At 39.2% G+C, this 23,650-nt stretch overlaps 1 protein-coding gene across 9 annotated transcripts in view; it reads right to left on the reverse strand.

Moving 5' to 3' along the window:
- Nucleotides 1-23,650, reverse strand: part of LOC105480624 (SET domain containing 2, histone lysine methyltransferase) — a 152,977-nt gene that overhangs the window by 47,869 nt on the left and 81,458 nt on the right. For 5 of the 9 annotated variants that reach the window (XR_011620032.1, XM_071091569.1, XM_071091570.1 and 2 more), the window contains 3 exons: nucleotides 23,299-23,418; nucleotides 20,781-21,443; nucleotides 3,114-3,162 (listed from right to left, as the gene is read on the reverse strand). Coding sequence is in view for 6 of the 9 variants with exons in the window: in XM_071091569.1 (XP_070947670.1) it covers nucleotides 3,114-3,162; nucleotides 20,781-21,443; nucleotides 23,299-23,418 (832 nt within the window). In the remaining 3 variants the exon portion in view is untranslated. Of the gene's footprint in view, nucleotides 1-3,113; nucleotides 3,163-16,346; nucleotides 16,367-17,660; nucleotides 17,829-20,780; nucleotides 21,444-23,298; nucleotides 23,419-23,650 lie in introns of those variants that run through there. The other 4 variants (XM_071091572.1, XM_071091571.1, XR_011620033.1 and 1 more) reach the window with 3 other exon arrangements.

Raw genomic sequence — 23,650 nt, forward strand, 5'->3', positions numbered from 1 at the left:
CAACTGAGTTAGGTTTCATAAGCCTTTCTCACAATTCTCCTTTGAGGTAGCCCAAAACCCCAAGTATTTGCAACATGGTTACTAATCTATAGCCAGGCATGAACATCTGTCAATGAGAAGCTAACATAACTCATTTGTACCACATGCTGGTAGAAAATGCAGTATAATTAAATTAACTGCTCCAGCTCACAAGGTATTAGCACTACATCCTTTTATGAGGTACCATTATACAGTTGCATCTGGATCTACCCATGTCTATCTTGTTTTCTCCTGCAAACCCAGGATTCTTACCTAGTATAAATTTCCTTAAAATGAGACTCTTTCTTCACTATACCCTGATAAAACAAAAAAGGAATCATACCAACAGTTCATATTCTGACTCTGCATCTTAGAATATGTGACGCAGACAAGTCATTCCATTTATTCAGGCTGATTTCCTAATATTATAAAAATGAGGGTAAAGTTAGACTACATATTTCCTGAAGTGTTTCACAATCCTTCTGAATTTTTTTTCTTTTTTTTTTTTTTTTGAGACAGAGTCTCACTCTGTCGCCCAGGCTGGAGTGCAGTGGCGCAATTTCAGCTCACTGCAAGCTCCGCCTTCCCAGGTTCATGCCATTCTCCTGCCTCAGCCTCCCGAGTAGCTGGGACTACAGGCGCCCGCCACCACGCCTAGCTAATTTTTTCTTTTTTTGTATTTTTAGTAGAGACAGCGTTTCACTGTGTTAGCTAGGATGGTCTCGATCTCTTGACCTCGTGATCCGCCTGCCTCGGCCTCCCAAAGTGCTGGGATTACAGGCGTGAGCCACCACGCCTGGCAATCCTTCTGAATTTTAAAGGTTCTAAGCTTTAATTGTTTGACATTAAGAAGTGGAAACCAGGCATGCATATATATATATATAATATATTATATATAAAATTATATTATATATTTTATATATATAATTATAAACCTTATATATTATAAGCATTTTCTTATTCTAGAAACCTGAGACTAAGATGGAGGGTTCCACATGTGAAAGAGAGACTAAGGTCGGCAGAAAAGAGGCTACTCTCTGAAAAGATATAACTGTTCATTACAGATCATCCTCTGCATCTCATGGATGCAAAATATTGTGGAGAAATGCCCATAGGTATTTAAGCTTTGCTTGTGCTGCTACTAATAGTTTTAACTCAGTGATCCCAGAAAGCTAGCTTCTGATAATCAATCCTATAGTGGTGCCACTGGTTTTGCCAACCACTATTGCCCAGTCCTGCCTTCTTTTTTATAGGAAGAGTTCTTTGCAGCCTTAAGTAGAATGTGCAGCTATGAAGAGACTAAACCAGAGAGTGGAACTAAAAATACTCGAAAGATAAACAGTGGTGCAAAGGATATCTCACAGGTCTTTAACCAAAAAGACTAAGATTATATAAAAAGTTATGCACACCAAAAATAAAAAGACAAAAAAAAATTGTCACACTGGCTTCTTCATTCTATTTATAGTGGGTCAGTGGTGGAGGTACTCATGAAATCAATAACCACAATAAGTGATCCCATTCCTTGAATCTCTAAGTAAGTTTGCTGGAGGAAAGGAAAGAAATTCTTAAGGCTGGGCATAGTGGCTTACATCTGTGATCCCAGCACTTTGGGAGGCTAAAACAGGAGGAGCACTTAAGGACAGGAGTTCAAGCCTAGCCTGGGTAACATAGCAAGACTCTGTCTCTACACCAGGCATGGTGGCACACACCTATAGTCTCAGCTACTCAAGAGGCAAGAGGATTGCCTGAGCCCAGGCGTTCGAGGCTGCAGTGAGAACTACGATGGTGTCACCGTGCTTCAGCCTGCATGACAGAGTAAGACACTGTCTCTAAAAAACAAATCAATAAATAAGTTTGTTGGAAATGTAACTAAGTGGTAAAGTCCAGAAACCAGACTCCCATGGCCTTCCTGCTATCCATTCTGAAACAATGATTCTAACCTTTTCAGGGGTGACTGAGAATCTGATCAAAGTTTTGAACTTGCCTCAGAAAAGCAAATACACTCAATCCTTGAACAACATGAGTTTGAACTGCATGAAAGTCCACTTATATGTGGATTTTTTTCTGCCTGTGCCACCCAAGACAGCAAGACTAATCCCTCGTCTTCCTCCTCAGTCTGCTCAAGGTGAAGATAAGGATGAAGACCTTTATGATGATCTATTTCCACTTAATGAAGAGTAAATATATTTCCTCTTATGATTTTCTTAATAACATTTTTATCTAGCTTACTTTAAGAATATAGTACACAATACACACAACATATAAAATATGGGGAGTTAAAAGTTATGTGGAATTTTGACTGCACAGGGTCAGTATCTGTATCCCGTGTTGTTCAAGGGTCAACTGTGTACATACAGAATTTTACACGTAAACATCTTTTTTCCTTTTGGAGACAGGGCCTCACTTTGTTGCTCAGGCTGGAGTACAGTGGCACGATCATGGCTCACTGCAGCCTCAATTTCCTAGGCTCAGGTGATCCTCTTACCTCAACCTCCTGGTAATTAGGATTACAGGAACATGCCACTATACCTGGCTAATATTTTTGTATTTTTTGTAGAGACAGGGTATCACCATGTTGCCCAGGCTGGTCTCGAACTCTTGGGCTCAAGCAATCCACCTGCTTCAACTTCCCAAAGTGCTAGGATTACAGGTGTGAGCCACCCTGCCCAGCTGCATATAAACATCTTGAGGTAAAGACCCTCCCAAAGACATCTAGAAGTATAGATTTAAGAATGTCTGCTCTATCTGGTGTGAAGGAAAAAAAAAAAATCAAAATCACAATAATAAAAGAAAAAAAGACTAAATAAAAAAATAAAGAATGTCTGCTCTAGAGGACAAACGAATAGAAAAAAAAACTAGTAAAGACTGAGTTCAAGGAAGTGACAACAAAACAGTGTAAGAGACAGTTCCTTCGGCAAAACGTCATTAAGAATAAAAGCACAAGTTTCCAAACTTTTACACCAAATATTTCATTTGCCCAGTTATATATTCTCTAGTTTCAAAAACAAAAACACTCAAGTTCTTATCAGTTACCTCTGCACATAACAAAAGAATATTTGTAAAGCCATCAACACAGAGTATCTCTGAATACCTACTTGTGTTCTCCTTTTCAGTTTGACTTTTCTTTGGAATTCGATATACCTCCTGCAAAAAATAAACCAGAGGGAGGGTTATTAGTGAGGGTGGAAATGGTGATTGCTTTGAAACTGATTGTTTTCACATGACAATAAAGAAATGGAAAGGAACAAGCTGGCACTTATTCTCTAAAATTTAACTTATATCTGGGCTTTAAGTAAGAATATATCCTAGCCCCTTAAAAACAAGTAAAAAATATATAGCACAAATATATATATTTACATCTATCCGGCTTGTACGATCTCACTAGCAAAGTAGTGTACTAAGTGACTGGGCAAGAATACGCTTCCTGGCAATCTTTTTTTTTTTTGAGATAGGGTCTCGCTCTGTCACCCAGGCCGAAGGACGCTGTCATGATCTCGGCTCACTGCAACCTCTGCCTCCCAGGCACAAGCAATCCTTCCACCTCAGCCTGCCAAGTAGCTGGGACCACAGGTGGATGCCACCATGCCCAGCTAATTTTTTCTAATTTTGTAGAGATGGGGTTTCATCATATTGCCCAGGCTGGTCTCAAACTCCTGGGCTCAAGCAATCTGCTCAGCCTTCCAAAGTGGTGGGATTACAGGCGTAAGCCACCATCCATGCCTGGCCAAGTATTCATAATTCTAATGTGCACTTGCCATCTCAACTTACAGAAAGAAAAGGTTAGTAACTACCCAGTTATATAAAAACACTTCAGAAAAATTGTGTGTGTAAAGACAACTCCTACTATTCAGTGTATTTTTCTAAAAATGCAAAACCAACATGACTAATGGCCAATGTAACATCTACTTTTACATAGTGATTGTTATAAAAAATATACAGGTAAGACCGGGCGCGGTGGCTCAAGCCTGTAATCCCAGCACTTTGGGAGGCCGAGGCAGGCGGATCACAAGGTCAGGAGATTGAGACCATCCTGGCTAACACGGCGAAACCCCGTCTCTACTAAAAACACAAAAAATTAGCCGGGCGAGGTGGCGGCGCCTGTGGTCCCAGCTACTCAGGAGGCTGAGGCAGGAGAATGGCGGGAACCCGGGAGGCGGAGCTTGCAGTGAGCTGAGATCTGGCCACTGCACTCCAGCCTGGGCGACAGAGCGAGACTCCGTCTCAAAAAAAAAAAAAAAAAAAAAAAAATATATATATATATATATATATATATATATATACACACATACAGGTTAAGCATTAGTTCACTGCTCCTCTTGATCACTGTACTAAAATTGATCCTGAGAAATGTGAACTGTTTTAAAGGCTTTTAAGTACCTTTTCTTGTTGTGTTATCTAAGGCCTAGAACCTATTTTGTTTTTTAACAGTTCTTCACTATTCCATAGTCCATCGAGTAACTATTGGGCACAATACTTTCTTATCCAGTCATCTTAAGTGGGCCAGTAACAAGCCCACACACTCTCAATGGTACATAAGGTGGTATCTTCCCTTCAGAGGAATCTCATAATATTAACCACACCTGTGTGGCCTCCTCTCCACAATTGTTGCTTCTAACAATATTTGTGAAAAATAATAAGCCACGTCACACAACTGAGGAAAGGTCATGATGTAATATTCAGTTGCCATTAAAAATTATCAATGTGGACTGCACAGATCCAGGGAAATCTATATAAATGAAAAAAATTTTTAAGCCTCCAATACTATATGCATGCTGACAAATTAATAAAGATGATGATTATAATTAATTATGCACTTATACTGTGTGCCAGGTATCATGCTGAACATTTCAAATAGACTTTTTTTTTTTTTTTGAGATGGAGTCTTGCTCTGTCACCCAGGCTGAGGTAAAGTGGCACAATCTCAGCTCACTGCAACCTCTGCCTCCTGGGTTCAAGCAATTCTCCTGCCTCAGCCTCCTGAGTAGCAGGGATTACAGGCACACACCACCATGCCCAGCTAATTTTTGTATTTTAGTAGAGACACGGTTTCACCATGTTAGCCAGGCTGGTCTCAAACTCCTGACCTCATGATCTGGCCTCTCAAAGTTCTGGGATTACAGGTGTAAGCCACCATGCCCAGACTATCTTTTTGTTTTGTTTTTTGAACGGCAGTCTCTGTTGCCCAGGCTGGAGTGCAGTGGTGTGATCTCAGCTCATTGCAACCTCTGCCTCCCAGGTTCAAGTGATTCTTCTTAGCCTCCCCAGTAACTGGGATTACAGGCACGTGCCACCATGCCTGGCTAATTTTTGTATTTTTAGTAGAGATGGGGTTTCATCATGTTGGCCAGACTGGTCTCAAACTCCTGACCTCATGATCTGCCCACCTTGGCCTCCCAAAGTTCTGGGATTACAAATGTGAGCCACTGCACCCGGCCCTTCAAATATATTATCTTATTTGAGCTTCAAAACAACCCTATGAGGTAAGTACTATTACCTCAATTTTCCAAAAAGAAAACTTATTTAAAAAGCTTAGCAACCTGCCCAAGGTTATGATGCTACCAGACAGTCTAACTCCAGAGTACTTTTATCTTCTGTGCTAGATGACACAGGACGTGCCTAACAACATTATTTTGAGAAGGAGTACCATTTTGAGATTTATGTACAAATGTAGGTGACATCCTCCATCCCCTTAACCTCTCCTATGTAGAAGGACTTTCATTAGAGCTGTGATTCTCTACCCACCCTGGTTGTACAATTAAACCACCCAAGAAGCTTTCATGGAAATACCACCCAAGACAAAGTGAATCTAAATCTCTTTGATTTAGTGGGTGCCAGATATGCCCTTTTTTTTTTTTGAGGCAGAGTCTTACTCTGTCGCCCAGGCTGGAGTGCAGTGGCGCAATCTCGGCTCACTGCAAGCTCTGCATCCTGGGTTCACGCCATTCTCCTGCCTCAGCCTCCCGAGTAGCTGGGACTACAGGCGCCCGCCACCACGCCAGGCTAATTTTTTGTATTTTTAGTAGAGACAGGGTTTCACCGTGTTAGCCAGGATGGTCTCGATCTCCTGACCTCGTGATCCGCCTGCCTCGGCCTCCCAAAGTGCTGGGATTACAGGCGTGAGCCACCGCGCCCGGCAGATATGCATATTTTTTAAAAGCTCCTCAGATGATTCTGATACACAGAGAAGGTTGAGAACTACTGAACTACTGGCTATTCTTAACATCCTCACTCACCCCTTCCCACAAGAGAGAATCTGGGAGAAAAAACTAGGTAGGTCTGCCCTCAGCTAACAGACATCTGGGCTCTCTTTTCTCTTGATCTGCTTTTGCCTCTAGAGAGGGGATACATTCCCATCTGCTACTATGAGGGACATCTGAAGTTACTGAGTTGTCAATTTTAGCTGCGGGTAATACTGAAACAGGAATAAAGAAAGGAAGGAGCAAGCTGGCACTCTTAGTTCTGTGTGTCTTACTCCTCTATCTGCCTCTTAGAGGGGTTACCAGACAGGAAAAAGTAAGAATGCCACCTATTACCATCTACACACACTATAAGGGAAAAAAGGTATTCTGCTAATCTTAAGAAGCTTGGAAACAGTATTTGCATTAGGTAATCTGTAAACCTAGGCACTCCAAAAGACAGCAGGTTCATTCACAAAAGGTACTTAGAACTGATGTATTGAGGGTCCAACTAAGAATAACACAATTTTGACCTAGTTTATTTTGCATAGTATCTTGGCATCATAAGCATTCATTACAAACATTTAAAGTAATTTATTACATAGGCCTCAAGCTGGGGACCCACTCTGTAGTGGCAGTTAATGTACCACCAGAAACGCTTCTCAAAGATAAATTCTTAGTTACATTCAAAAGTTTAGATCCACTACTAAGTTGAAAATGTATTCTGATGTTCACAAAATGATTACTACTGACTAATGACCAGGAGCTACTATTTACTGTGTGCCTAATCATATGAGAAACAATTTCTATCAATACGTACCCAAGCACTTGGAGTCCCTAACTTGATCCTCCCTCTTTATAGTCAAGGCTACATACAAAATTTAAGCTGGCAACTCAGATTACTCAACTAACACACACTCTCTCCTCCTTATTTTATATATTAAGAGTGGGATCCTGGCCGGGCGCGGTGGCTCACGCCTGTAATCCCAGCACTTTGGGAGGCCGAGACGGGCGGATCACGAGGTCAGGAGATTGAGACCACCCTGGCTAACACGGTGAAACCCCGCTCTACTAAAAATACAAAAATTAGCCAGGCGCGGTAGCAGGCGCCTGCAGTCCCGGCTACTCGGGAGGCTGAGGCAGGAGAATGGCGTGAACCCGGGAGGCGGAGCTTGCAGTGAGCTGAGATCTGGCCACTGCACTCCAGCCTGGGCGACAGAGTGAGACTCTGTCTCAAAAAAAAAAAAAAAAAAAAGAGTGGGATCCTGAAAATACAACTGAAGTTTTCCGAAGTCCCACAATATTGAAAGCTGAGAAGGAAGCAGCCACTTGAGGATAACTTTGACATTTCTTAAGATCATTCTGTCTTGTGAATAAATAGTATTAGTCTCAGTGATACTTGAGTCTGTCTGGAATAATGTCACTTCCACAGGCCACAGAGTCTGTTACAGAAACTGTTTGTCTAAATTGGCTTCATTCATGTTAACCCTTAATGTAAAATCACCTTACTTTGTTAATATTCCACTCAAGAGACTCACATACTATAAGAGAACATTTCAAATGATAATTATATTATCTGCCAAACAAAGGAGAATAGGATAAGGACATTTTTCAGATCTATAAGGTCTCAAAATTTTATTTACCGTTAAAGAATACTGAAGACAATGACTGTGGATGTTCTAAGATTTAATATTGTGTGTGTATGTGTGTGTATAGAGATGGGGTCTTGCTGTGTTGCCCAGGCTGGTCTCAAACTCCTGGCCTCAAGTGATCCTCCTGTCTTAGCCTCCCAAAGTGCTGGAAGCCATCATGTCCAGTGCAGTGGTGTGATCATAGCCCACTGCACCCTCAAACTCCCATGCTCAAGGGATGCTTCGATCTCAGCTTCCCAAGTAGCTGGCCTACAGGTACGTGCCACTATGCCTGGTATGTTTGATATTCTGTAAGTTAGGAAACTATGGTTCTAGGACTGATCTTGCCCTCAGATAGTCTAAAAGAATCTGCTTCCACACTCCATCTGATATTCCTTACATATTATCCTCTTATTTCTTTAGTGTCTAGGTGCAAATCTCAACACACACAATTCACACACACTCAAGCTATAATTATTATGGGCCCTTACTGTCTTATTCTTTGCTATATCTCTAGCACCAAGAACAGTGTCTGGAACATAATCAGCACTCAATTCCTTTCTGAATGGACCAACAAGTGAAATTCTACTTTTAATTTATAGAAATCGTCTACACAGTGCTACATAAACTCAAAGTACTGCATATACCCTATGCTTTTTATCACTATACCATCAATCACTTTTATCCCTGGAAAGAACTACTGTTCAAAGGCCTCACCTACAGCCCAAAACATTTTGTATTTCCAGCGTCAGAGTGATAAATATACATCTGAAATTCAGGAAACAGGCTAAAGCAAAAGATCACAATTTGGGGAAATTTAAGAAACAATTAAGAAACAATAACATATAGTGATACTGCTGGAGATTGCCAAGACAGAAAACATACATAAAAAAATAAGCAAATAAAAGTAAAAGGTAGAGTCTTTAACTTGAAATAGTCATGTTCCATATAGTATGTTTTCTATTAATAAACACTTGAACAAGTTACCTACTACTACCAGGTCACATGGCTTATTTTACAATGTTTTCTTACAAAAGGCTCAAAAAGTACTCATTGGAAGCAATGCAGCACTTCATTAATACATCCCAAATAAACTCTAAAAATATACTATAGAAACAGGATTAAAATTATTAAATAATTTATAAGAAATCTTTTTCTGACAAGAAAAAAAAAGTTACCACTGGTTTAGACTGTTCCTGAGCTAAACAACACTTACAAGAACAAAATAATTCGCCAGGCACGGTGGCTCACGCCTGTAATCCCAGTACTTTGGGAGGCCAAGGCAGGCGGATCACGATGTCAGGAGATCAAGACCATCCTGGCTAACATGGTGAAACCTCCTCTCTACTAAAAATACAAAAAATTAGCCAGGCATGGTGGCAGGTGCCTGTAGTCCCAGCTACTTGGAAGGCTGAGTCAGGAGAATGGTGTGAATCTGGGAGGCGGAGCTTGCAATGAGCTGAGATCACGCCACTGCACTTCAGCCAGGGCGACAGAGCGAGACTCCGTCTTAAAAAAAAAAAAAAAAAAAAAAAAAACCCCAAAATAATTTACAAGAGTAAGATTTCCACCTTTTGTCATATAGATCAGATTATCTGTTCTGTAATAACAGATTTATTTTTGAAAACTAAGACTAGATTTACTTATTCCTTGTTAACAAGTACAGATCAAATCTCGTATAGGCCAACCAAACCTTTTTTCCTAAACATTTTCCCAAATGACAGCAATACTGAGAAAGAGAAAAAAAGACTATGAACAAGGCTGGGTGCAGAGGCTCACACCTGTAATCCCAACACTTTGGGAGGCCAAGGCAGGCAGATCGCTTGAGCCCAGGAGCCTGTGCAATATAGCAAGACCTCGTCTACAGAAAAATGAAAACATTAGGGCCGGGCACGGTGGCTCACGCCTGTAATCCCAGCACTTCGGGAGGCTGAGGCGGGCGTATCACGAGGTCAAGAGATAGAGACCATCCTGGCTAACACGGTGAAACCCTGTCTCTACTAAAAAATACAAGAAATCAGCAGGGCATGGTAGCGGGTGTCTAAGCAGTCCCAGCTACTTGGGAGGCTGAGGCAGGAGAATGGCGTGAACCCGGAAGGCGGAGCTTGCAGTGAGCCGAGATCTTGCCACTGCACTCCAGCCTGGGCAACAGAGCAAGACTCTGTCTCAAAAAAAAAAAAAAAGGAAAAATGAAAAAATTAACTGGGCATGGCAGCCCATGCCTATAGTCCCAGCCACTCAGGAGGCTGACGCAGGAGGAGCTCTTGAGCCCAGGAGTTTGAGGTTCCAGTAAGCTAAGATAGCACCACTGCACTCTAGCCTGGGTAACAGACTGACATTCCATCTCAAAAACAAAACAAAACAAAAACAAAAACAAAAAAAACACAAATACTGTGAGTAAACTGCCACTTTCACAGCTAAAAGAACAGACAAAACGCAGCAGGAATGGATAAAAAGAAAATAGAAAAGCAAAGCTATGGAGCCCAGAAGTTCAGGTGCCAACTTCAGGTAAAAGGCATTCTAGGAAAGAAGAAAATATTTTACAAAATTAAGCAGATAAATTTTCCAGAATTAAAGAAATATGAAATACTACTGAGAGATAAGGCTAAGAGGGCCAAAGGGAAAACAGAAGGATTATGACCTAGCAAATATGCACCTGAGTAGAGGGGGAGCTCAAGTAGGTCAAAGAGATTTGATTGGAAAAACCGGAAAGAAAACTTAGAAGATACTAGACATGTCTGGAGGGTTTCATAAAATCACATACATGAGTGGGAAAGAGGAAGAAAGAGTGAGAGGGAAAGAAGAAAAGGGGAATGAAATAATTTTGTTTATTCTTTTAAACCCCTGAAGAAACACTCTAACGTTTAATAGCAGGGCTCCCAAGAAATGAAAGGTAACAAGATCTGTTCAGTTTTCAGCCACTAAGAAAAATGAGTGAAGAATATGAACCAAGTTCTTAAAGTAGGAAATACAAACAGAAAGATGTTCAATACCTAATACATTAACAGAAAAATTAAATCAAAACTGCAATATTCCATTTTTGCCTATCAGTCTGACCAAGATAAAACTTGACAGTACTTGTGCTGCCCAGGGGTAGTGAAATTCTCATTCTTACGCATATACACTGCCAATGAGAGTTGAATGGATATAATAACTATGAAAAGCAATTTGGCCATACTTATCAAAATTACAAGTAACACAGACTATAGCTCAACAATACTAATTTTTAGTAACATAGCCAACATGCATATTCCTACGTGTCAATGTGTGAAATGACTTCGGTAAAAATTACTTGCTGCTAAGGCAAAGCAAGCAATCAACCTAAATGGCTATAATAGGAGAATGATTTAAAAAATTATGGTGTATCTATACAGTAAAATAATATGTAGTTCTGAAAAATTCTTTATAAACTGATATCAAGTAATCTTCACATTATATTAAAAAGGAGCTGAATAATGCTGCCAATTTTATTTTAAAAAGTAAAATATATGCATAATATGCATAACTTATCTCTGGAAAGCTACACAAGAAACTGATTGCCTCCAGGAAATCAGATGGAAGCCAAGGGTAGGGAGGAAACATTTCATCGTATGTCTTTCATACTTTGCCTCATGTGCAGAAATGGCCTGTTTTTAAAACTAAAAAAGAAGAAAAAAAGATAAAATGCCTCTGAAAAAGTCCTAAGCATAGTACCAAAGACTCTTGTGCATTATGGGTGTATTCTTGGTGAAGACCATAGCTATTCACGAGGCAACTTCTAAATGTTGTTCTTCAGTAAGTGCCATACCTAAAATGTCCCCCCAGTTCACTGCCTCTTTTTAAATTTGGTCCCCCAACCACCCTCTTTTCTAGCCTTACCCATCCTTCACTACCAAGCTAAGAGTAGGAGCCCTCCTGATATTCAAATCATCTAGAAAACACTTTTTGAACCACAGTTCATTCCTTTCTCAACCCACATATATATATATGCCTGTTAGAGAAACTGCTCATATTTATGGACCCTTACCCCAGAAATGCTATAGTCTCACATGTAATTTTAGAGGTTCTAAAAATCTCCTGAAGTTCAATTATGTATCGCAGATTAAAAATCTCTGCAGTAGGCTGGGCGCAGTGGCTCATGCCTGTAATCCCAGCACTTTGGGAGGCTGAGGCGGGCGGATCACGAGGTCAGGAGATCGAGACCATCCTGGCTAACACAGTGAAATCCCGTCTCTACTAAAAATACAAAAATGGTGGTGGGTGCCTGTAGTCCCAGCTATTCAGGAGGCTGAGGCAGGAGAATGGTGTGAACCCAGGAGGCGGACCTTGCAATGAGCCAAGATTGCGCCACTGCACTCCAGCCTGGGCGACAGAGTGAGACTCCATCTCTTTTAACAAAAAAAAAAAAAAAAAAAAATTCTCTGCAGTATTAAAGGAAAAAAGATACTTGAACAAAACACTAAAATGGTTTTTATGATATTAGAATGAATTCAGTATTATAGTTTCTAAATCAGAAGCAGATTAAGAATAAAAAGTATTTGCCAAAGATATACAATTGCATGAACTGCCTAGAAAAGACAGAGAAATAGTTATTTTTTGGACCAGAAAAGGGAGTGGAAGAAGAATGCAGCATTTAAATCAGAAGACATGAGTCAATTGTCAGCTGTCATTTAAAAGCTAAGTTACAACCTCATGGGCCTGATTCCATTTTACAGCTGATAAAAACCCCATCACTTAACTTCACAGGGTTGAAAAGATTACAATGTGCTCATGAAAATATTTTCTGACCATCTATCAAATAAAAAATATGTTCCAAGGATTCGAGAAGCAGTATGAAAGAAAGCATGAAGGTACCACAGAGAAAGATTGACTTTCTTCATATTTTCATTCACATATTTATGAAATGTCAAACTACATTACCAAGCTCTTCACAGGACACTGGGAAGACCCAAGTGACCAAGACATAAGCAGTCTCTTCCTTCATTCAATGTACCACTATAAAATATTATCTGCCTTTGACTGGAAAAGATGTTGTGAGAGCCTATACAAAGGGCAAAACAAACACTCTATCTTGGAGAAACAGGAAAGACTTTCCGGGGGGAAAAGGAAGAAATTTAAATGAGAAGAGATATCCAAAACAAAAGAGTTTTCAGGAATGAGTGTATGTGTGTGAATATTAGCAGCAGAGGTCTACTGCCTGACTAGAATGGCTTGAGAGGAGACCGCAGAAATAAATGCAGACCACACCATGCCAGGCATGCGAGCCAAGTTAAGAAAAATGAACTTAATTTTAACAGTGTAATGGTAAACTATTTGCAAATTTTAATAGGAAACTGAGATGAAGGGATTTGTATTTCCAAAAGATCGCTCTAGCTACTGAATGTAGCACAGATTATAGGGGGCACACAGTAGTCACTCACTATTAGTAAGAAGTAATTTATAATAACCATTATTCCCAAGATGCCATAACAAAAGTAACTCTTACTACAAAGATTAAAAAATTGCGCATGCCTTTGAAGAAAGCAATTCCATGGTCTAGTGAGAGGAAACAAGCATCTACACAGGACATTTCAGTAATCAGTTAAGATTATTACAGTTGTATAGAAGTACAGAAAAGGACAAAGCATGAACTGCAACTCATTCAGAAAAACAAAACAAAACAAAACAAAACGGTATTCCAAGCAAGGAGAACAGTATGTTCAAGGACATAAAGAGGTGAATATGTATGAGAAGACTGATGTGCCTCATGCACTGAGTATGTAAAGAGAAACTGCCTGCTAGGCAAGAAGTTGAGACAGACATGGAATTACTTTCTCTATCATACACTAAAGGCTCTGTTCTTGGAGTAATGGAGTCTCTGAGATGTTACTAGAGGTTCCTGTTAATCACATCTGTGTTTTTAAAATACTGTAGCATAATGAAGGATAACATGAAAGGCGAAAAGAATGACAGCAAGAAGGATAAATGTTGTGAAAGTGTAAGAAATAGCAGGAGACTGAATTAAAAGTAGCAAAGAAGAGATGTTGTGCCTTATTTATTTTTTAGAGACAGAATCTCACTGTGTCACCCAGGCTGGAGTGCAATGGTGCGATCTCAGCTCACTGCAACCCCTACCTCCGGGGTTCAAGCAATTTCCCCTCCTCAGCCTCCCCAATAGCTGGGATTACAGGCACTGCCATCATGAGCAGCTAATTTTTGTATTTTTGTAGAGACAGGGTTTTACCATGTTGGCCAGGCTGGTCTTGAACTGTTGACCTCAGGTGATCCACCTGCCTCGGCCTCCCAAAGTGCTGGGATTACAAGTGTGAGCCACCACGCCCGGCCTGCTGTGCCCTATTTAACATGGAGAACAAAATAAATCTCAGGTGCCCCAAGAAATACAACTTTTTAAGGGATAGGCAAAAGAAAAACGAACAATGAGAATTACAGAATGAATCTCAAAAGATTCAAAGGAGGGTATGGTGTCAGATTAACAGATGGAAACAAATGATAGATTAGAGTGGTGAAGTACATTGTGTGTACATACATGTTAATTGATACACACACACAGAGGCATATTTTATACAATCTGCTGACGGGTCCTAGAAACAATGTCCCAGTATCGACAACTTCATCTAGAATCCAGATATTGGTTTTAAAAACATTTCCCAACACGAGGAACAAGAGCTTCTTGATAAAATGACCAATTCTAGGGCTAGAGAAGGGATAGTACAAGATGAGCCTGGAACAGCATATTGTAGCCAAAAGGTAAGAGAAAATAATGGAGATATGTCAGAATGACACAAAAGCCAACATGAAAGGGCTTCTACTAGCCAAATATGGGACAATGAAGGCATCAAGTAAATAATGAAGTTAATAGATCATAATCAATTGGGTAAAATAAGAATCTATGAGTAAAACAGTATATATCAATGAATGAACAAATAGGAGAATAAGTAAACTTGCTTACAAAAGAATGTCCAATAAACAAAGTAAAAAGAATAACGAATTAGAAAATCACCATTTGGCAACCACCATAGTAGTAAGTAATTCAAGCAAATCACTGGATGCTAAATCTAATGGATACATTTTATGAAAAACAGGATATTTACATATTTCCAAAGTTGCTCATATGTGATGCTTTTTAATTATAAAGGGAAAGATCGTAACTTTGCCCTGGAGAAGTCTGGCAGACTACGGCTTAATCGGCTTAATCGAGTGATCAAAGTTGACAATGCTAGTAATGGGAAAATTCAGTACCATGTGAAGAACACTACTGTAATATTCCTGACAAAAAAAAATGTATACCTGAATCCAAACAAAGGAAAGTTTCAGACAAACCCAACTGAGGGATATTCTACAAAAATTCAAAAATACTTTAAAATGTGAACTTTAAAAAAAATAAAGGCAGACTGAAGAACTATTTCAGAGTAAAGGGTACTAAGGAGACATACAACTCAATGTAATGCTTGCTCCCATATTAGATTCTCAGCCTTTTATTTATTTATTTATTTATTTTGCTGTAAAGGCCATTATGTGATATGTGAACAACTGGCAAAATCTGAAAGAGGTCTGATGATTAGATCATAGTATTTTATCACTGTAATTTGCTGACTTTGATAAGTACACTAAAGTTACACAGAAGAATACCCTTGGTTTTAGGAAATACACAATATCCAGGGGCATCATATCTATAACTTAGTTGTTGTTGTTTTGTTGTTTTCTTTTACTTTTTTTTCCGACAAAGTCTCACTCTGTCATCCAGGCCGGACTGCAGTGGCACCATCATGGATTACTGCAGCCTCAACCTCCTGGGCTCAAGCAGTCCTCCCACCTCAGCCTCCCAAGTGGCTGGGACTACAGGCACGTGCCACCACGCCTGGTTAATTTTTTAGTTTTTGTAGAGATGGGGTTTTGCTATGTTGCCCAGGCTGGTCTTGAATTCCTGGGCTCAAACAATCTGACCGCCTCTGCTGTAACTTACTTTTTTAAAGTTCAGAAACAGAAAACAATAAAAAAAAAATTATGGTAAAATGTTAACACTGGGGAATCTCAGTGAAAAGTTTAGAGGAATTTTTCAATGAATTTTCTCTAGACTTGTCACTAGAATATGTACAGAATATTATTCTTGCAGTTTTTCATTAAGCCTGAAATTATATCATAATTAAAAGTTTAAAATATCAAGAAGGAAAATGTATGTTTTCATTATGGTTACTATAAGACTTATACTACCTACATCTATACTAAATCAGTCTCAAGTTTCTGACTGACTTGGTCACAGTCCTAAGGGAATAACAATATTCCTTAATGATCACTTCTAGCTTGGAAATTCTATAACATATACACCCTCCCACCTCTCAAGATAGTTGTACATCCAAATCACTTCCTAAACAGCATCAAGACTTCTTTTAAAAAACTAATTTCATGGGCAGCAATAGAAACATGATCATTATGTCTTTAGGGAAACAGAATTAAGAGCTCACCCAAAAGAGTAAAGTGAAAATGACTTCATTCAAAACCAGAATGTTTAGAGCAGCCAGATTCTGCACTTTATCTTTTAGATCAGGTGTTGGCAAACTTTTTCTGTAAAGGACAAGATAGTAAATATTTTAGGGTTTGTGGGCCATCCAGTCTCTGTCACAACTACTCAACTCTACCACTGTAGTACAAAAGCAGCCATAGATGATAATACATAAACGAATGAACATGGCTGTGTTTCAAAGAAAATTTTATTTACAAAAACAAACAGTGGGGCAGATTTGGCCAACCCTTGATTTAGATGAAAGTATTTGTTTAAAAAATGGACCACTAATAAATTTTTGCCTTTTACCAAACGAGACATTTATTTAAAAATTTTAATGTAGATGTAGCTAAAACAGTATTCTTTAGGGGCAATTGTAATTTTGTTAAAGGATAAGTAATATTAATCTTTATGGATACAGAATAATCTTACTCTAGTAAGAATTCAAAAGTTATCACAGAAATCCAGGACACATAATTTCATGTTCAAATGTTGCACAGCAGATTTCACATAAAATATTAGTGATGGAGTGAAAATCCAAGCAGTGACTCAAAACTTCTCAGTTTAGGCAACTCTATGTTTTATTTTAACTTTTCATAGAGAGTTTTAATATGTAGCTTTCTAGGGAAATACTTGATTTGCTAAATTAAAGATAATGTCTTGAGATAAAGATGAAATAAGAGAAGAATAAGAGTAGTCATTAGAAAGAGTTCAACTTATCACATGTAGGTAATTTTGTCCCTAAATCATCTAAATCCAGATGCAAATGGAAATACCCAGACTTCATTTTAAGGAGAGATGCACATCCTATCATCTAAGTGTTTATAAGAGAGGCTCTGGAATCACTAACCATCACAATCTCTTGGTGTTTAATGGCAACTGAAATTGCCAAGTTCACAGGAACCTTACCTCCTCTTCTTATGATCCAAATGAATGAAGACATTCCAGTCAAGTTACACTTAGTCACCACTGGTAACCAGCTGTTTTGCCCTATGAAGTCTAGGGTATATTTTCAGCATGAGGGGTGATATGCAACAATTTCTTTTGCAAACAGAAATATATGCACATATCCCTGCTGAAAATGTAGCCTAGTAAATTTTCACATGAAAACAAATACATGCTCTCAAGTGGCAATGTGCTAGGTGATGTTTCTGGTTGAGGTCTACTTTAGGAGTCAAAATGTGTAAGCCTTGTGGAATCAAGGCAGTGGTCCTGTGTATATAGGTATAGAAAAAGTAGCTCACTTAATCCTTTCTCGCCAGTAGGGATTTTCCCGGAACGACATCCATTGTCGGCAATGGACGCACCAAAATAACGCCGGCGCCAGTGAGTTAACCACCTCTGTCCTCTTTTCACCTATTATATTTTTCATGCATCATCCAACTTCCCAACCATCTTCCTGTTTCTTCACAGAATGCACGCTAGGTTCTCGTTTTTCTTCAGCACGAAGTTGGAAATGGAGTTGAGAAAAGGAGACACATGGTCAGCTGGTGATGTTAACAAGCTCCTTGCTGCCCTGAGAAGCTAGATGGAAATGGTTCAAGTTACAAGGGGGATCATCATCAGATCTGGGAGGACAAAGAGTAATTCACGAAGCTTCATTCCCTTCCCTCCCACCCTCTTTCATTTACTGATGATTCCTATAGTCTGCCATCACAGCAAAACCAAGATTAAGGAATCTGAAGCAATCCCTTTCTGTTCCTCACTCCATCCAGTGTGTAGAAAAGCCAAGCGAAACACATGTCCGCCAATGTTATGGTGGCTCCCAGTTGGTCAGGGAGACTTGAAATGGCCATAACCACATAACCACAATCTTACACCAATGCTTTTTAGTATGATCTTGGAATTAAAGATCAGCAACTAACACAGTGTTTGACAATAGGTGCCTTTATTAATAAAGGAAGGTTGAATAAGACATTTTCTTTTCAGTTAATGTCTACTCGAACACATAGGTGGAAGTCAGACAGAAGTAGTTAACTCTTTCAATGCCGGGATCGTATAGATATATAGTAATCACATCAAGTCAATGTGTTTTTCTAAAACATGTTCAAATTATGGATTCCTGATTTCAGACTTCTGGTTAAATGCTATCTCTGTTTGTCTGGTTTTTCTAAGAACCACCATAATCAGAGTTTTGAAATCAGAGCCATAGTAAATGTTAATTAGAATGATGGATGAATTAAGAACCCCAGCACCAATGTGTAACAAAACATCACAGTTCACAGTCAAGTAAAAACATTTCTCAGTAATACAATTCTAGATGGGTAATGATTCCAGAGCAAACTAAAGTTTGAAGAAGAGAGAAGAATTTTACTTAATGGCTCCCTTGACACTAAGAATCAGGAAAAATCCAAAGTATGAAGGATAAGAAGTATATATTTTAAGTACAAATAAAGTTTTAAACCTCAAATCAAGAGGATCATCAAGCCACATAGTATTATAAAATTGCTTTGATGTTTCAGATAGCAGTGGGGAAGATAAGAAAAAGGGGAAGAAATAATTTTGTAGGACTCAAATGTGTGTCCAGAGTGTGAGTTTAAATTACCACGGTTACATCTAATTGGGTTAAGTATATCCTAGAGAGTAATTCATACCATTACAATTACAGAAACCAACTATCATACAGAGAAACAAGAATATTTACTTTTTCCAGATTTTAAGACAGCTTTACAATGATTACATCTTAGCAGTTTTAAAAAATAACGTCAACCAGAGACTTCTCCAGCAAAAGTAAACTACTGGTCTATAACCCTACTTATTCTCCTTCCATAAAACTACAGCTGTAAAGGCCTTTTTTGTGTCCATCTGTGTACTTGTCTTCATCTCCACCTTCTTAATTGAGCTTCTTTACAGGCTCCAACTAGCAGCCTCCAAACACAAGAGGGACTCCTTTTAGGGACTCCTGTGCTGTCACAAAGCAGGCCTTAAATAAAATCCATCAAGTGACTATCCCAACACTTCTTTCAATTAACTGCAATTCTGATTCCTGCAGTTCACATACTGACTTCATAAGCAGATTTACTATGAACCCTTCCTTTTATATTTAGAAAAAGGCCTGTAAGGCTGAGTTTATACTGAATTGTAAGTGATGAAAGTAACATGAGTAAGAGCTCAAATGGGTAAACACAGCTGAAACCACAACATACTTAAAGAAGGGTCTCAACACAGCAAATGAGGAAGCACAGTACACAACCACCAACTACTCATTTTGCTCAGTGTTTAAGGCCAGTTTCATTGGGTCAAAATACAGGATTTAATGGAGGGAGCTTTGTCATCATAATTAGGGGCAGGGAGGATTCAGGTGTTCATCTTGCTGCAAATAAGTCAAGATTGTTGGTTTATTTGGTTGCTTCATCTCTGGCAGAAGAAAGGAGGAACAGAAAAATAGAAGCTAGTAAGTAACCTGTTCCCACAGGGTCCTCAAGACATGGATCCCAAGTCCAGATCACTTACAAATGAAATGTACCATACCTCTCCTACGTTTATCCTGTTATTCATTCTAGTGTTTATCCAAGACTCAGTCTGGGTTTTCTGCAAAGCAAACCCTGCACACATCTTGCTACACTCTTCAACAAGAGATTATGTGTATAATAGGCATAAGAATTCCAGATCTATTTTTCCTCTTTTGTCCAAAGAAATAGGCATTTAAAAGCAGGCCCATTTCAGAAACAATATTAGAAGTGAATACCAACTAGTTCCATAAAGTTGTTTTTCTTTTTCTTTTTTTTTCTTTCTTTTTTTTGGAGACGGAGTCTCGCTCTGCCGCCCAGGTTGGAGTACAGTGGCCGGATCTCAGCTCACTGCAAGCTCCGCCTCCCAGGTTTACGCCATTCTCCTGCCTCAGTCTCCCGAGTAGCTGGGACTACAGGCGCCCGCCACCTCGCCCGGCTAGTTTTTTTTTTTTGTATTTTTAGTAGAGACGGGGTTTCACCATGTTAGCCAGGATGGTCTCGATCTCCTGACCTCGTGATCCGCCCGTCTCGGCCTCCCAAAGTGCTGGGATTACAGGCTTGAGCCACCGCGCCCGGCCCATAAAGTTGTTTTTCTAAAATACAAATTTACATTCAATCATTTTTAATAAGCTGCTAAGTTACCTTAGTTTTCCAATTTATTTTTAATTTTCCATTAATACAACTGATTTCCAATAAATTTAAACACTAATTTTTTCTCATTACAAATAGAATCCTAAGTTTGCTACTCAAATGATTTTTGTTTTTAATGTGAAGAGCACTTAAATGACTGAACTCACTATTATGATACACTTTTCTAAGTGAGAGAAAAGAAGACATTTGTATATTAGTTTGGCTAATACGACTCTTGCCACGGTTTAGAGGATGTTTGAGACACACAGTAAGAGAGACATTATTCCATTTTTCAGAAATATGCATGGCTAAAAAAGTAGTTAATTTTGCTTAGTTTTGTAGAACTCTAAACCTGAGTAATTCAAGTTGAAATGAACAAAAGATGCTTCCTTACCTTTAGATCTTTCCAACTGTCCAGGAGTTTGGTGGCCAAATCACTTATATCCACTGTTTTATCTGGCTGTTCTTGGCTCCTTTCACTCTCCACATCAGACACACCCTCTTCTTCATCTTGGGATGGTGTTTCTTCATTAATAGGTTCTTCTAGTTTTGTGCCATTGCTCTCTTTGGGCTCTATTTCAGTGTCAGCTTCTGGTTCAGACGTAGGTAGCTTACTAGCTTCTATGTTGGTTTCACTCTCAACTTTGCATTCAGGCAGCTGTTGTGGTAGTAGCTGTTGTGACTGCAACTCTTCCTCTTCCTCTACAGGAACATTTTCTAATTGATCAAGATCCTCTTTGCCATCCTTGCCTTCTAGCTCACTGGTTGCATCAGAGATTGCACTGTCCATGCTATTTTCACTTATAATTTTCAGTCTGCGAAACATTAGTTTCTTGGGAGTGTCTGTGTCAGCTTCTGTGCTCAGCTTGGTGGAAGGATCAGGTGTGTTGAGTGGTGTGTGAGCACGCGATGTATTCTCACTAGAATACCCATCTCCTTCACTCAACGGAGGGACAGCAGTCTTAGTCTGAGACCAGCGTTGAATAATTGGAAGTACTTTGCTTTCCTCCAACATATTTTTAGTAGGAATGGGCAAGTGTTCCAAAGTCTTTATAATCTGATTAAACATAAAAAAAAAAATTACATCACTTTGTACAGTTGACTTTTTTTTTTTTTGCAGACAGAGTCTCACTCTGTCGCCCAGGCTGGAATGCAATGGCACGATCTTGGCTCACTGCAACCTCCGCCTCCTGGGTTCAAGCAATTCTCCTGTCTCAGCCTACCAAGTAGCTGGGAGTACAGGTGCTCGCCGCTACACCTGGCTAATCTTTTGTATTTTTAGTAGAGACAGGGTTTCACCATGTTGGCCAGGCTGGTCTCAAACTCCTGACCTCAAGTGATCCACCCACCTTGGCCTCCCAAAATGCTGGGATTACCAGCATGAGCCACTGCACCTGGCTACAGCTGACTTTGCTTTTGTTTTTGTTTTTTTTTGAGACAGAGTTTCGCTCTTGTTGCCCAAGCTGGGGTGCAATGATGTGATCTTGACTCACTGCAATCTCTGGCTCCCTGGTTCAAGCGATTCTCCTGTCTCAGCCTCCCAAGGAGCTGGGATTACAGGGATGCACCAACATGCACAGCTAATTTTTTTTGCTTTTTTTTTTTTTTTTAGTAGAGACGGTGTTTCTCCATGTTGGTCAGGCTGGTCTTGAATTCCTGACCTTAGATGATCTGCCCGCCTCAGCTTCCCAAAGTGCTGGGATTACAGGCGTGAGCCACAGCGCCCGGCCTACAGTTGACTTTTTCAATCTCTAGATGGAACTCAGATTATTTCTGCAAAGGTAGTGCAGTTTTGCTACTGCTTTACTAAGACCTACATCTCTGTAAACACAAGCATACTTAAAAATCATAATATTGCTTTCTTTAAGAAAGAAAAACTTTTAATAAGACTGATCAGCAAGAATAAAATGTGGAGCAACATCACAACATCAAATAGGACTGATCAATATCCTCTACCAGTAGTTCTTAAACCTGGGTAGCTTTTTAAACATATATACTACTGGACCAATCCTGGGTATTTTTTCTTAAAAAGTTCACCAAGTGCCTGCGATATAGACTTGGGAGCTATGTAATAACATATTTAAATGATGTCTGTCATACACACAAAAATGCAGACATCTCTTTAGCTTTTGATAAATAGCTATCTAGCAAAGAGAGACCCTCTCCTCATTCTCAGACAACCTCACCCCTTCTGAAATCCAAGAATTTTTTCTGAAGTATTCTTCAATGTAGTTCCACAGAAACCCCAAGGTTTCCTCAATTTCCTCAAGTCAAATCTCCTGGGAGAAGGATGGAGGCAAGAACAAGTACTTATCTGCCCATTCCTTTTTGTTTGTTTTTAAAAGTCTTTTATTAAATAAAAGACTTTGGGATTATATTACAAATTAGAAAGTTAGAAAATATTATTAATTTCATAGAAAGGTAAAGATATCATTACTCCACTAACAATGCTGTCAATGAACCTTTACTTAGATCTTTTAAAACACTTATTTAAAAGATTCCTCAAAATGTTCATACTCTTGTTATGCAGAATTCAGATCTTTACCAATTCTTTAGGCCCCACAGTTCAAATTTTATATAACTTCCCATCTTTTTAAAACTCTGGTTTTAACAACAAACTGGATCTTTCACTTAACTATGTTGTTGTTGTGATTATATCTTGCTCTTGTAGTTCCCTGTTATGTAGTACCAACCTTAAAAAGATACTATAGGAAAACCATGGGACAAACTACTAACAAGGTGAATGTACGGTTAGATAGTTAAAGGAATGATACTGAGATGAAAAAATTATTTGATTATTTAATACCACTGATACAGTGCTAAATTCATAATTACTGATATTATCACATACCCACAACCTAGGCAATCAATATAGTGGTTTTAAGAAACAAGCAAGCTAAATGTGAACTGACCTCTTCCTGAAGCTTCTGGTTACTTTCCCGGCCGTCACCTAGCTCTGCCATCCAGATCCACAACAAAGACAGCCCATGACGTTCCAGAAAGGACTTCAGGCAGGACTGTGAGTGTGTGTTCTTTCATGGGGGAAGGGAGACAGGATGTAGAGTATTGGGAGGCAATACCAGAATATTACAAAGAGCCCGAGGAGAGTTCATGTATATATTACACACTATAGAGTTCACTTACATTCACAAAAACAACCTAGAAACTCTGTTTTCATTAGCCTAAATGGAACTCTACAACAAATGCTTTAAACAGATTATAATCTTCTCTGATACACAAAATATAGCCAGTCAACTGGGATTT

The sequence above is a fragment of the Macaca nemestrina genome, chromosome 2, assembly GCF_043159975.1.
Source record: "Macaca nemestrina isolate mMacNem1 chromosome 2, mMacNem.hap1, whole genome shotgun sequence".
Lineage (NCBI taxonomy): Eukaryota > Metazoa > Chordata > Mammalia > Primates > Cercopithecidae > Macaca > Macaca nemestrina.